Genomic DNA, 14,821 nt, shown 5'->3' on the forward strand with positions numbered 1-14,821 from the left:
ATGGAGTTTCACCATCTTGGCCAGGCTGGTCTCGAACTCCTGACCTGGTGATCCACCTGCCTCAGCTTTCCAAAGTGCTGGGATTACAGGTGTGAGCCACCAAGCCCGGCCAGAATTGAGTTATTACTCTCACCTGCACGTTGAAATCACCTCGGAAGCTTGAACACTACTGAATCCTTGGTACCTCCTGCAGAGAGAGATTCTTGTTTGATTGGTCTGGGTGTGGGTCTGGGCACAGGAATTCTAACCCACTCTTGGAAGGTTCTAATGTGCAGCTGAAGTTGAGAACCCTGTGCCCGCTCCACAGAAGGATGAGGAGGCTGGGGATGGATGTGTCTTGGGTGTTCCAACCTGTGCCAACTTCTGCCCATGTGCCCTCCCCATCAGGAGTCCAGCCCTCAGGGCCTTCCCAGACCTCTGCCCCCACACCACCATTCCCAAGACCTGCGTCTCTGCAGCAACATGACCCAAGGTGTGGGGCGAGGGGAGGAGGGGGCTCAGGGCCAGGCAGCTGCCCGCCTGTGCTCCCTCTGCTGACACCCCTCCCCAACCTGCAAATAGATGAAAATGACCCACCTAGGGCAATGTGGGAGGGAAGAATGGGCACAGCTAGAAAACTGACCTCTGTCATCTGTCGTCTAGGCACCCGACCATCTTTCACTCTGTTTAAGACTTTATTGAGGCTTCCTGGCCAGGCACAGTGGCTCACACTTGTAATCCCAGCACTTTGGGAGGCCAAGGCGGGTGGATCACCTGAGGTCAGGAGTTCGAGAACAGCCTGGCCAACATGGTAAATCTCTACTAAAAATAGAAAATTATTTGGATGACGTGGCAGGCACCCGAAATCCCAGCTACTCAGGAGGCTGAGGCAGGAGAATTGCTCGAACCCAGGAGGCGGAGGTTGCTTGCAGTGAGCCGAGATCGTGCCAATGCACTCCAGGCTAGGTGACTAGAGATAAACTCTGTCTCAAAAAAAAAAAAAAAAAAAGACTTTATTGAGGCTTCTGATGCCCATGTTCATGAAGCAAGCCATGCTGCTAATTTTTTTTTATGTGCATTATCCATATCTAGTTTGGAATCAACTTATCTCTGAAGTTCTCCAGTCCCTGAGACCTGAGCCGCTGGCCTTTTTAGTGTTGGGTCTTGTGACCCATCCACCTCCTCCCTTTCTCTGGCATCCCCCAGAGCTGGGTTCTAGAAAGAGACATAGCAGCCCGTGGCAGTTCACCTTCCTGTCCCACCATCACCACCATGGACTGATGCCAGCTTGCAGCCAGGCCCTGTGTTGGGTCCTGCAGCTTCAGAGATGAACCAGACAAGGCTCAGCTTTCACGTCCTCATCTGATCTCTCTGGGGCCAGCATCAGGGCGTGTCCAGGGAGGCCTGCTGCTGGTCATCACGGGCCCTGTATCGCTGGTGTCTGTCCTTCAGGGGTTCCTCAGCAATTGAGTCTACTTCATCTGTCTACTTCATCCACTCTAAGGAATTCATCCAGAGAGCATTTGCTGATGTCCACCATTTTTCTAGGCCTGTGCTGGGTGCTCTGGGTATACAGTGGTGGGGGAGGGCATAATAAATGAGACATGGGGCTGGATGCGGTGGCTCACGCCTATAATCCCAGCACTTTGGGAGCCCAAGGCAAGTGGATCACCAGGTCAGGAGTTCGAGGCCAGCCTGGTCAATATGGTGAAACCCCGTCTCTACTAAAAATACAAAAATTAGCCGGGTGTGGTGGCAGGCGCCTATAGTCCCAGCTACTCGGGAGGCTGAGGCAGGAGAATCACTTGAACCTGGGAGGCGGAGGTTGCAGTGAGCCAAGATTGCACCACTGCACTCCAGCCTGGGTGACAGAATGAGACTCCATCTAAAAAAAAAAAAAAAAAAGAAAGAAAAGAAAAAAAGAGAAATGAGACAGAGACATGGACCCCTTCTTCCAGGAGCACATAATCTAATGAGAGGTACAGGTGGCTGCAATGCAGCGACATGTGGTCCTGTGTGCAAGGCACAGGCAGCTTGAATGGGAGAATACCTTTGCCTCCGAGACATCAGGATGGACATTACTGAGGAGGTGCAGGAACAGGGTCTTGAAGGATGAATAGGAGTTTTCCAGGTAGAAAAATGGGGGAAAAGCATTCCAGGCAGAGGGAATAGTATGTGTAAAGGCAGGGAAGCATATGAGAGGTAAGGGTTTGGGGAACTGCAAATAATTCAGCAGGGGCATCAGTGGGAAGTGAGCCAGGCCCAGGAGGGAGGGGCGTGGACTCGTGGGGACTCAGCCTTCATTCCTAGGGTAATGAGGGCAGGTTAAGTGGAGGAGTCCTGCTGGGTGGATCTGGGCTGTGTGGGGGATAAATGACAGGGCAATGTGGGAGGCAGGTGTGGCTAGGCGGCTGATGCTGCGATCCAAATGAGAGGACTTGAGGCCAGAACTAATACCACAGCAGCAACAAGAGAATATAGTGGCTGGGTTTGAAAACAGTTAGATGACAGAACTGTCCAGCTGCAAATGGAGGGATCCCAAAGGGCTCCAGGTAGGGGCATGGGTAACTCTATGGGGAGATGGTGGAGCTATCCCAAAGATGGGAGGGTTGGAGGAGGAGGGGCCGTTTAGGACTTGAGATAGGATGGTTCATTCAGCTCGGCATGTACTGAGCTCAAGGTGAGTATGGGACCTCCACAATAGGTACCTCCAGGTGGCTGCTGGAACTATGTGGCTGGAGCTTGGAGTGACTGACTAGCGACAGAGCTAAGCACAGAGAAAGGCTGCAGGGAACTGCCGGCGGGGACGCAGATGGGAAAAGCAAGCCCCGGAGCATTAGGGTTGAGATGGTGGTCAGGCTGGGAACCAGCAGCTGCAGGCGCAGGGAGAGACATAGGCTCAGGTGCATGAGGCCCGTGGGAAGCACAGAGGAGGAACCGGGGCTGCCGGGCTGGCCCTCCGAGGCTGGGCTGCACCTGCCTTGGGCGCCATGGGCCTCCTCCTGGGCTGGTCACTACCACCTTGGCTTAGGCCAGTGTAGTAGATTTCAGCTCCTTGCAGCCCTGGGGCCCTGGGCATTGCTCTGTCAGCCTTTCCAAGCAGTGCTTGAAGCCTTGTCCTCGATACCAAAGACCCCCACTTGTACTTCCTTGGTGTCTCCAGACCCAGCATAGAGGAGGGACTCTGTATATTCTGTGGAAAATAACATAGAATCAAGGCCCCCCAGAAAGACCTGGCGCGTGTGTGCTAAATGTCTCTGCTGCGTGCTAAATGCCCTGCCTGCATCCTCGTTCCATCTTCCCAGGGCAAGCCATTGGGGGGGGGACTGTGTCCCTTTGGGCAGATACAGGGTGCAGGTGACCCGTCGAAGGCCACATGGTCAGGAAGTGGCGACGCCTGAGCTGGAACCCAGCATCGGCTGTTCTGTCTGCACCGCGGGTTTCCTATTTGAGCTTCTGGGCTGCTTTTCCTCTCCTACTGTGGGACAGAGACCTGAGACATCCCAGAGCGGGGGTCTGGGATGTGGAGGAGGCTGGGCTGGTGCCCCTGAGATGAGCGCTGAGCTAAGGTGGCCGTGCTCCAGCTCCTTCCTGCCCGAGTCTGGTGTGAACGGGCTGCAGGCAGATCGGTGTCTGGTCCAGATGCACAGAGCATGCTAAGAGAAGGCAAAGAGCTTTGATGGTGGAACCTGAGCTGTTGGCTCCTCACAAGGAATGTGGCGCCTGTCCCTGGGCACCCCCGCCTCCTTAGCTGGTGTCTGGAGTGGCCTCTGACAAGCAGGTGAGCAGGCGGGACAGGATTGAAACCACCCAGACTCCGATGTGCTGTGTGCCCCCAGACAAGGGCCCCGGGCAAGTAGGAGGTGAAAGGCACCAAGCACTCCGGCCCTCCCTGCCGGGGCCACCTTGCAGGAGCCGCTCCTGCCTTCACGGCAACTGGGGCTTTCTCCTTCCAGGAGCACCCCGAGGGCTGCCACCAGAGAACAGAGGGACTTTCTGCATCCCCCAGAACCCCACTGACTATAACCAGGTCGTCTCAACTAAACGAGGGGCAAAGAAGCCCACCAGTCCTTTCTAGAAGGCTGACAGGCCAGGTGGTGACAAGAGCCCTGCTGGGGGAGAGAGAGCTGGGGGATTGCCCTGAAGGACACTGACCTCTGCTGGCTTCAGACACCACGACAGCAAACTGGGGAAAGAGGTTAAAACAAACGTTTATTTAACAAATTATATTAAGAATACAGACAATCACACAGTGGACTTCCCTTGCCAAGTACAAGAATCACCTTGAATAAATATGCAGCGGGGACGTCATCCCTAAGGGCCTTGTCCAGGCCTGACACAGTCACACAGCAGCTCCACGGCCTTGGCTGGGAAAACAAAGCCGTCTCTGGTGGCAACCCCTGGACATGTGCTCAGAGTGGCAGGAGGACAGCGGGCCGCCCTGAGGGTGCCAGGCAGCCCAAGCAGGGGCTGTGGGCTCAGGGGTGAGTGCCTGGCGTGGCCTCTGGGGACAAGGCAGGACGCGAACCGAGTTCATGAGCTCAGCCGCTGCGTGGCTGCCAGGCCCGGGGGCTGCTTCCTCAAGGCCCTCCTTTGCCTTCATCCTCAGGCCCACCCAGTTCTCCGAGAAGCTGCAGGCTGGGATTCCCCACAGACACCTGTAGGCTCTGGAGGGCCCTCATCTTGGTGGAGGAGTGCGGGTAGGCCACTCCTGACTGTGCTCAGCACCCACTGCACAGTGGCCTGGTGACCGGCAGGGCCCAGTGGCGGCTGGGAAGTCCGTGACAGGACTGGAAACAGAAAGAGCATCCCCAGCACAGGCTTGCGACGAGATGGCTGGCCTGGGGGCTGGGGGCCGACCCCCGCCTCTGCTGCTTAGCAGCCGGTCAAGCCTCAGCCTCTTCAACTCTAACAAGGAGCAAAGAACATCTACTTCCAGGTCACTCTGTTTTTAGGGGGAATGAAAGGAGAAATGTGCTTCGAGAGCCCGGCCAAGAGCCTGGCCGGGAGCAGGTGCTTAGAACACGAGAGTCCCTCTTGTCCTCCCACCGACCTCCAATTCCTTTACACGACCCCACTGGGTTCTCATCTCTCCAAGTGGCAGAGGACATGGCTGGCATTTGCTCTTGGACTTGGGGTGGGAAGAAAGGCCTTAATTATACATTTGCAAGGGAGCCTGCAGCAAAGCACCTGCTCCTTATCACCTTTGTGCCATTTCCAAGGCCTCTGGAAAGACTCTTCAACTTTCCAGAGAGAAAGGGGAGGTGGTGGGGATGGTGTGCTCTGGTTAGCCATTCTGGAGGGACAGAGGCTGCCGGCAGGGACAGCAGCAGTGGTGGGAAGTGCTGTGGGGGGGACCTGAGGGATGAGGCCAAGACCCTTCCCATTTCCAAGGGAAGCCTTGTCCTTCCCTCCCACAGTGGCCAGAGGGCTCGTGGAGAAAAGTACTCTCCCAAAAGACAGAAAAGCTCTCAATTCCTAGGTATGAGCCAGAGTTCCACGCCTCAGTTTTCCCGCACCAGCCCCACTCAGGGGGGCTTACACGCACACGTGCTCACACACACACACACACACCCAGGCACACGCTTGTCCTCACCCACCTCTCAGAAGGCAATAAATGGTGGGTTAGGAGCAGCCTAAAACCTACCACAGACACCAACTTGTCCTTAACACTCACTGCTTACTTATCTGAAGCTGCCGTTTACTACAAAGTTCACAGTCATTTACTCTTATGCTAAGTCCGTAATGCTATGGAGAAGATGGCTCCAGCTCGCCCGAGTCCACGCAGTTTGTCCTCTTCGTGGTGGTCTGGCGGCCCTGTCCATCCAGCAATTGCAGGAGGGCATGCGGGGGCACCTGGCTGGGACCCCAGCTCGAGAGAGGCCTGCAGGGGTGTGAGTGGGGGCTGTGGGAGCCCCTTCCTCTCCTGCAGCCGCCCTCACTGCTTGTTCTGCGCCCTTGCAGACAGGGCTCCCACACCACTGCCTCTGAGCCTCCTAGGGTCCAGCAGAGCTGCCACAGGCCTTTTCCCAGTCACGGGAGTGGAGTGAAGGGCCCCTGGCATTATCTGTCAGAGGCGATCTCACAACCAGGGCACGAAAAGAGGTCGAAGGACAAAGTTCACAAACCCTAATGAAGTGGGCAGAAGTGGCCAGAGCTCTGCCCTCTGCCCTCCTGCCGCCCCTGCCTGCCGGAAGTCACCCTTGTTGTTGGCCTTGGTCACACGGGCCACCATACATAGGTGCCGAGGAGCCACGGCAGACATAGGTGCCCCCTGCGGGTGCCACGGGGCTCCTCAGGTCCCCAGAACCACACTGGCTTGTGTGAAGGGAGCATCGGCGGCCAGCCTGGCAGCCCCTCCCTGCTCAGCATCAGTCCTATGACGAGATCCTGCTGCTGTGCTGCCCAGGAGGCCTGAGAAGGCCACCCCCACCACGGGCGCCCTCGGGTCTCAGGGAGGGAGAAGTGGCTGCTTCCCTAATCCACAGAAATCAAGAGGTATCCGAGTGAAGATCGGGGTGGCAGAGGAGGAAGATGGGTCCACACAGGGGCCTGGGGCCTGGAGACGGAGGGGCTGGTGCAGGGGCATGAGGTATTTCCGGCCCCGCCCGCCTCTTGGCCAGCTGCACTGTCCAGCGCTACCTCCCTTTCCTTCTTCTGGGCCTCAGCTAGCACTACTGTGGGCTGCCCAGGGCCTGCGGCGGGAGAGGCCGTCCCTGCTGAGGCAGTGGCTTCCATGGACCCAGATACTGCAGCCGCCAACGGCGGCATCAAGCCCCACATCCAAGAGCCAACTCTTGGGGACCCAAAGATATCAGGTCCCCATACTCTGAGGAATCAGGACACAGTCCAATGCCTGACACCACAGAGGGAGGCAGCCCTTCACGTGAGGGCCCGGGCCCTGAGAGATGGCAGCCACCACTGCTTAGGCAAATGCGCCTGGGGCTGAACTTGGCGCCCAGCACCGTGAGGACACCAGCACCAGTGGGTACTCAGGAGAAATGCCAGTTCTGGCCCAAATTTGGTGACCTGGGTCAGAGGGACCTTTCAGAATGACTTGTTTCTGTTAGCAGACACCGTCAAGACATGCCTGGCTGCGAGAGGGGCTAGGTGCCCGTGTGCCTGTATCCTCCCGGGGCCAGCACGTCTCAGAGGGTGTCCCTGTGGTCCCTGGGTCAGGGCACGGGTTGAGGCACCTGGAGCTATCGTTGGCATGTGGTTGTTGTGCAGATGAGCCCTTGGGGGAGGCGCGCCAAGGCCGAGCACAGCGTCCTGGTGGTGGATCCCGCCGGGGGCAGGGGTGCTGCTCCCCGACTTCCAGGCGACTGGGTGAGAGGTCCATGGGGCGTCCAAAGGGCAGGGACCACTCCGGGGCCACTGGCTTCTTCCTTCCACATCTTCTCAGGGCTGCTGTGAGATCCTGCAGAGAGGAACTTGGTCCTGGCAGCCCTAGGCCAGGGAGGATCAGCGGCCCTGGAGAGTCCTAGGCAAAGCTATGGGTCCCCAGGGTCTTCCAGGAAGGGACTCAACGGCTTAGTGGGGTCTGCCCTGGGAGGTGACAGGAGGGAATGGAGGGAGCCGGTGGGCGTCACTGGGCGGCCGGGGCAACTGCCCGGGGCCCTCAGGGTGACTCCGTGGTGAGTGAGGTTTTCGGAGGACAACTGGTCATCACACAGACACGTTAGGAGCCGCCGGTCACTACAGCACACACAGATTAGTCATGGTTATGAACAGCGTCCCCAGGGAGGCCGGGGTGTCAGGCCAGCTGAAGACAGGACACGCCCCCTTAGCTGCCCAGTCTCCGGGCCAGCCCTGCTGGGGCAGTGTGGGAGGGAGGGCTGGTGGAGGCGGCAGGAGGAGGCGGGGGCAGCAGCCCCTGCCGTCAGTAGTCTGGGCGGTGGTCTCCCCGCAGGGGGCCGCTGGCTCCTCAGGACTGCGGGATCTGCTGACACCGGGTGGGGCTGGGCGGGAGCCTGGCGGCTGCGCTCTGCTCTGTGCGGAAGCTGTACTCGTACTGCAGGGGCGGGTGCGGACAGAGAGACACAGTCAGTCCATGGGATACCAGGGAAACCCCTCCACAACCTCAGATCAAGAGCAGGCAGAGGCCTGGGCTGCCTCATGGGGCATCCTAACATAGGGCAGCTGGCCAGGCTGGTGCCAGCCGGAGCCTGCCCTCTGCTGGCCCTCTTGGGCCCCCGAGCTGTGCCCGGGAACTGTGCGTGTGGCGTGTGTGTGTGGACACGCCTGCGGGGGTGACAGGCTCCTGTGGTGATGACTGGTATCCTCCACAGGCCCTGCCTGCTCCCTGTGAGGCCAGGCCTGGCACCAGCAGTGTGCAAAGCCATGGTGCCACCCACCTGCCAGGCCTGTGCTGACTGTCATGGCCTCCTGCCCAGCAGGACAGTTGTCATGCCCCTGCTGGTGAGGGCAGATTCTCAACCCCAAACCTCACCAAGGCTGGTCTCAGCTGCCAGGCTTTGGGGACCCGTGATATGCCAGCTCCACTGGACCAATACCAGGTGGTGCCCAGGGACATGGGAAGCGCCTCCACTGCTGTCCCTGGCACCGTCCACACCCTCCCCATGCCTTCCTTACGGAGTCCTCAAAGGCACCCCTGCTGAGGACTCCTGACAGGCCACAGCGGGGCCAGGGTGGCTGCCTGGGGAGGGGACCTTGCTCCACGGGTCAGCCCTGCTGCTTCCCTGTCTTGAGGGTAGGAGTTAAGCCTCACACCAGAGGCCCCAACTTAACCAACCCTGGCTCACCAAAATGAGTTCCAAGTCTGATGGAAATTTAGAGAAGGGGTAAGTACCTCTGAGGGGGCTGGGAGCACCTGTAGTTCACTTAGATGCCAGGTGAGGTCTTGGTGTCCAAACATAAAGCAGGACATGTGGGCAGAGCGGGCACGTGGGCAGAGCAGGCACAGGGCACTCCAGCCACAGAAATGGACTGGCAGCTGCCTGGCCAGACACAGGTGCAAGGTGCTGGGGCTGGGTGGGGTGTGGGGAACAGCCTGGAACCCTACGTCAAGGCAGCCTTGTGGTCACATGGATTTTAGGAAGCAGGAACTTAGATTAGATGAGTGCTTTTCAAGCATTTTAAATGTTAAAAACAGTTTTAGCAGTAGAATTGCTGTAAGAAGAGCTCCCCTGCAGACAGCAGATGGAAGTGGAGTTGCCTGGAGGTGAGCTGACCGTGAGCTGCAGCCCCTTGGGGGACACCTGTAGACAGCCAGTCCAGGAAGGGAGGCCGTCAGGAACACGGTAGGGGTCACACCGCCTCAGGAGGAGGCCAAGCACTGCAACCAGCCCCAGGGAGGGCTCTGGGGTGCCCACGCCCTGCCCACCAGCAGGCGGCCTTCCAGGCCTGCCCAGCCCTCCCTGCTGCCCAGAGCGAGCCGCCTGTAGCAAGGAGCCCTCCCGAGGGCCCTGATGAGTGAGGAGGGCTGCAGGGCTGAGCCTTCAGGGGCAGAGCGGGGCCCAAATGCCATCCAACCATGAAGAGGCCTTTTTCCCTTAAAGTGGAAAACTGGTGGGGAGGCTGTGGCAGCCAGCAAGTCGTAGCCCAGCGCTGCATCCATGGCCAAGACTAGCGCCACGTCCACGGCCAAAGCCCAGCACTATGTCCACGGCTGCCCCTGCTCCACAGACCCCAGGCCGACCTGGGACAGATGGACAGACCTGGGTCTCAGCTGGGGCTGAGGCTGGCCCTGCTCCGTGTGCCAGGTGGGCTGAGCAGACATGTGGCCCCCGAGCCACAGGGAGCCCTGTTCACAGCATCTGCTGCCTGGCAGGGTGCAGAGGGAAGGACCCAAGGCTGCAGGGCAACTCAGGCAGGCTCCTCTCCTCTCCTGCCCTCAGTGAACTCATCTCTCAGGTGGGGTGATGTGCCCACATCCAGGCCTGCCCGGAGGATGGAAAGAGCAACGGCAGCGCAGGGCCCGCCACGCCCTGGCACTGAGCAAGCTACCACTGAACATCTGGCTGCTCCACGGAACCCACCATACAGCCCCAGCCCTCTCACTTTCCTACTCGCCAACCACCAGGCACAGGCGGCGGTCAGGAGATTCCGGCTCCGGGAGGCTGAGGAGCGGGGCGGCGCCAAAGGCTGGGAGGACACTGCCACCTGGTGGCCGCCTAGGCACATGCACGGCAGGGAACAGCGGCAAATTTATTCCCTGGCTGGCTTCATCAAGCCCCCACGGACACCCGCCTAGCGCTCCCAAGGTAGCAGAGGACGGGGCGGGCATGCCCAGCACAGCCCAGCATGAAGGCCACCTTCGAGGGCACATGCACGGGGCGTGGGGACCACCGGAGAGGGCAAGGAGGGCTTCGCGGGGCAGGGGGCATTCACATCTTGAAAGCAGATTTGGGGCCTGATTGGGGAAGGGACTTGACAGCACCTAGGGCAGCAGGTGCCAAGGTGCAGAGGAGTCCCCAGGCCAACCCGGTACAGGGGCACACATGCCTGTGGGGACAGCGGGGCGGAGGGCCTACGGCGTGGATAGTTAGGCCATCAGCCCTGGCTCGGGAGAGAACAGGCAGCAGGCTTTTCAACCCTGAACGCACACCAATCCCCGGGGGTCCCGGTCAAGTGCAGATTCTGACTGGATAGGTCTGGGGCCAGGCCTGAGAATCTGCATTTCAAATAGCTCCTAGGTAACCCCATGCTGCTGGTCTGGGGACCAGTTTAGACAATTCTACGACCCAATCACTGGGACCTGGGAATGGGTGTGGATGTGGATGTGCAGAGAGGGAAGGGCCAGAGACCACATGCTGTGCAGAGAGGAGCTGGGGAAGGACTGGTGGGGGAGGGGGTGGGGAGTTGGGGGCGGGGGGGCGGTGGGGGAGGCGGGTGTGTGACATGGCTTGGAGGTGCTCCACTTTGGATGCTCCAAGGCCATGCCAGGGAGATGCCTGCAGAGGTGAAGCATCTCAGATGACAGAGGGAGAAAGCCCACAGCCAGGTTCCTGCAGGGCAGTGGAGGGGCTGGGGGAGGCTTCCTGGGCCAGGCGCTTCTGCTTCTTCAGTAGGCCTTGCTGTATCTGCTGGTCCGGGTTCCTGGGAGTGGCAGGGAGTGCTGAGGGCTGGCCGGCCAGAGAGAGCAGCTGAAGGGCGGCTGCAGTCCCAGCCCGAGTGTCCACAGCCAGAGGGCCTAGGCCCGGGCCTGGTGGGGGCTTTCTGGATGGTGAGCGGGGGAGCAGGACGCTTTCACGCCTGTGTGAGCAACTGGTTGATTGGGCAGAGGAGCTGTCCTGGAGACCCTGTGCCGCTGTCCCAGTCTCTGTGGCCAGGAGTGGGGACAGGGTCGCGGGGAGGGCATGGCTGGGCCCTCCGGGCTGCGGGAGGGCGGAGAAGGCGCCCCTTCCTGCCTGCACCGCGCCGGTCCCCGCGAGGGCGCACAGATTGCGCCCCCACCCTCTCTCCCTCGGGATTTTTTTCCCTTTTTAGGTTATCTTGGCTGGAGAAAAGCGCCACCCACCCCCCTTCTTGTTTTCCCTAACTCCCCAAATGAAATTTCAACATATGTCCCGCGACATAATCCCCTCTGGCTGCGGCCGCCTTCCCGCAGACGCGGTCCCTGCCCGCTCCTCCCGCCGTGTTTACCCAGGAGACGGGGCCGCTTCTGGAAGCCCTTTCACTCCCTTGGGCAAACAGCGAGTACCTTTGAAGGTGGATTTGGGCCCGGATCTGTTTACTCAAGACATTAGTCTCCTGCATAAGAAAAACCTGCACTCGCGAACAAACAGCAAATCCTTTTTGAATTAAAAAAATTTTCAATTAAAAAGCATTTGGTCCGCACAGCTCGGTCCAGCTGCGCAGCGCCGGGCCTGCGCCCTCTGGTGGGCACAGGCCGCCACTGCAGCAGCTGGGCAGTCCAGGCCTGGGGCCTCTCTCGGGAAAGAGATGTCACTGTCAGGGGTACTGCCAGGGGTCCCGGACGCCCTGCCAGTGGTCCTGGGGACCCTGCCACTGATGCCAGCAGGAGTCTCCGGCCACGGTGCGAGAGCCTCAGCTTCTAAAAGCCTTTTCTCATAGTGAGGCCAGTGTCCTGCGATAGGAGGTGCCAACTGTAGCTTCCAGCAGCACCTAGGAGGCAAAGTCACTTCAGCCCCAGCTTCGAGGCAAAGAGGGGGCAGTAGAACCTAGTAGTCTACTCACAACTAGGACGATTCGTGTGCAAGTGCCTTGAGAGTGAAAAGAGCCCTGGTTACTCAACAGAACCAAAGGCTTGAACCACAGTGATGCAGGCACCCCACCTGGGGTTGGCAGGAGTGGTCCTGCTTTAACTGGCACCGGGACACCAGCATTTTCTGAAAACACTCAGGTGATTTCAGTATTAACTGCACTAATCACCAGAGGGGAAGGCAAGTGCACTGTCCCTCCAGGCTCCTCCCTCCTTCCCACACCAGGTTTCATATTGAGCGCTCTAGAAGGCTCCAGACGAGAAAGGGCAGTAAGGGGCTGATCTCAGCACCCAAGCTTTGCAGAGGAGGAAAATGAAGCCCAAGAAAGGATCTGACTTCCTGAGGTCCCAGAGTGAGCTGGGCAGTGCTGGACCAGGCCTGGGCCCAGAGAGGCGTGGAGGGGGCAGGTGCTGTGCTGGCTGGGAAACCTGTATTAGGGCAGACATTGGCACCCACCTCTTTTGGGATGCAACTCCAGCATGGAGGCCAGACCGACAGACATGAACTAGTGAGCTCATGGGTGAATCACGGTAGGGTCTGGAATGGTGTAGTCCAGAGGGCAGGGGCTGGGCCAGGCCAGGTGAGGACAGGTGGGAGGGAACTAAAGGGGCCAAGGCTGGGGCCAACGAGAAGAGTCTGGTGCAGGGGTGGACAGACACTGATGGGTGGGCTTGGGCCGGTGGATGGGCCTGGCCCTAGCACAGGCAGGGAGAGGTGGGGGAGATTCTGCACCGCAGCCCCACCTGTCTGCTTCTCCAACCCCCAGCTCAGCACTCCAGTCATCCCCTTCCAACTCAGGCGCTCCCATGGCCTCGGCCACGATACAGGCTCTTCCTGTTTCTAAAATCCTAAAGCTTCAGCTTGCTTACACAAGGGGCTCCATGTCCTCATCTGTTTCCTGAAGATGAGGAATGCAGCCCTGGCTTCTGAAACACTGCAGGAGGAGAGAGGCAGGGCCCAGCACACTGCCCATGTCATACGGCAAGGCCTGAAGCGCTGTATTCCCGGGAGGGGCCATCAGGGCCCCATGGCCCCATCCTGCAGGCCTCTTCCGCAAGACGAGGGTGGGCTGCCCGCTGCTTTCTAGCCTTAGAAAGCATATTCCGGGGCCCCTCCCCAGGCAGTAGTTCAGTAGGTGTGGGCGCTGGTGTTTCAACAAGGACCCAGGTGATTCTGAGCAACTATCTGGTTTAGAAACCCTGCACGTCTTCTTCCAGCAGCTGCAGGACTGGCTGAGGCCACAGAGGGGAAGGCATCAGCCTGGGGCCGCCTGATACTGTGGTCTGAGCCTTCCCATTTTCTCCATGGGAGTCCTTGCTTCCTACTTGGGCCATGGTTCTAGAGACATTGGAGAGGCTGCATACCCAGCGGGAAGCCCCAGGTCCAGAGAGCGTGAGAAAGTGCTTCACCCAGAGGAAGGTTGTTCACGAGCAGGTGGGCCTTGGGGGTAGGGGGAAGCCAGGATGACCACCTCATGCCCTGGAGATGTGGCAGATTCCTTGTTCAATGCTGTCTTTGAGAGTGAGGCCCTACAGCTGGGCCTGGAGCTCAGGGCTGTGACCCCTGTGGTCAAGAGTAGGGAGCCGGATAGTCTGGCAGGACAGAACCCCCTTGCCACTTCTGGGGAGTGAGCCGAGGTCCCATGAAGCCACGCCACTTGACCAAGGCCTCCGGGTTGGGGAACAGCTGGGAGACGCCTTCAATGACCACACTGTGGGGTGTGGACAGAGGGGTGGGTGTGGGCTCCTGTAGACCCTTTGGGAAGCCACTTCTCTTTTCCTAACAGCCTGCCCAGATGGTTCATGAGCTCTAACCTGAGAACTGCAGCCCAGAAGCACGGAGCCAAAGATCCAGCTGGGGGGTGGGTCTCACCCTAAACCAGGCGGTGGAATAAGGGCCCCACCAGCTCCACGTGGTTCTAGAGCACCCCCGCCCCTGCTTCCAGCCAGTTCAGCCCCTGCTCCCTGGAGCCAAGAGCTAGAAGCCTGTGTGTCTAGGCACTGTTGTGTCCTCACGGCCCAGCACAGCACCCAGCCCAGGTCACTGAATAAATGCATGGCCATCTGCCAGTCCGGTCCCTTCCTCTCTACTAGTCCACATCCCAGTCATTCTGTCAATCCTTATTGGTACCCAGCCCCTCCTGTCTCCTCTGAGCCTGGGTCTCCCACAGGGCGATGACAATGCTGAGGGTCTGTCTCTGAGGGACACCCTGCCTTAGGCTGCCTGTCCCCTGGGCTCAGGGCCCGGAGAGCGCCCTCACCTTCAGGGCACCCCAGCTCACAAAGCACCTTCCACCCAGGATCTGGCCTGCGTGCAGGAGCAGGGCAAGTGACTCCCAGCTCCCCACCCTGATGCAGACCCTGAGCCCCACATCCTGGGGAGAGGTCTTTCCCCTGCGTGGCTCCCCATCCTCTCCCAGCCAGTTCTGTCAGGAACACTCTTCCTTGTCCTTAAGGACCACTAAAGGGACACTTGCTCTGGGAAGCGTGTTCCTTCCCCGGGGAAAACGGACCACAACACTTTCCATACCCTCCTCATGCTCAGGGCAGCTGTGGAGCCTCAGTTGTAGCTCCAAAGCCCAGTAGAGATCATGGCCTAGAATGAATGCAGGAATGAGTGAACAGTGGGTGGGTAGTGGTGGGTGGGTGGGGAGT

General features: G+C 59.3%; 1 protein-coding gene across 1 annotated transcript in view; it reads right to left on the reverse strand.

Moving 5' to 3' along the window:
- Positions 1-7,264: 7,264 nt before the first annotated feature.
- MVB12B (multivesicular body subunit 12B) overlaps positions 7,265-14,821 on the reverse strand; it is a 171,881-nt gene continuing 164,324 nt past the window's right edge. The window contains exon 10 of the mRNA XM_011931374.1: positions 7,265-7,993. Coding sequence (XP_011786764.1) covers positions 7,907-7,993 — 87 coding nt within the window. The 3' untranslated portion in view covers positions 7,265-7,906. The remainder of the gene's footprint in view (positions 7,994-14,821) is intronic.

The sequence above is a fragment of the Colobus angolensis genome, unplaced genomic scaffold (assembly GCF_000951035.1).
Source record: "Colobus angolensis palliatus isolate OR3802 unplaced genomic scaffold, Cang.pa_1.0 Scaffold9, whole genome shotgun sequence".
Lineage (NCBI taxonomy): Eukaryota > Metazoa > Chordata > Mammalia > Primates > Cercopithecidae > Colobus > Colobus angolensis.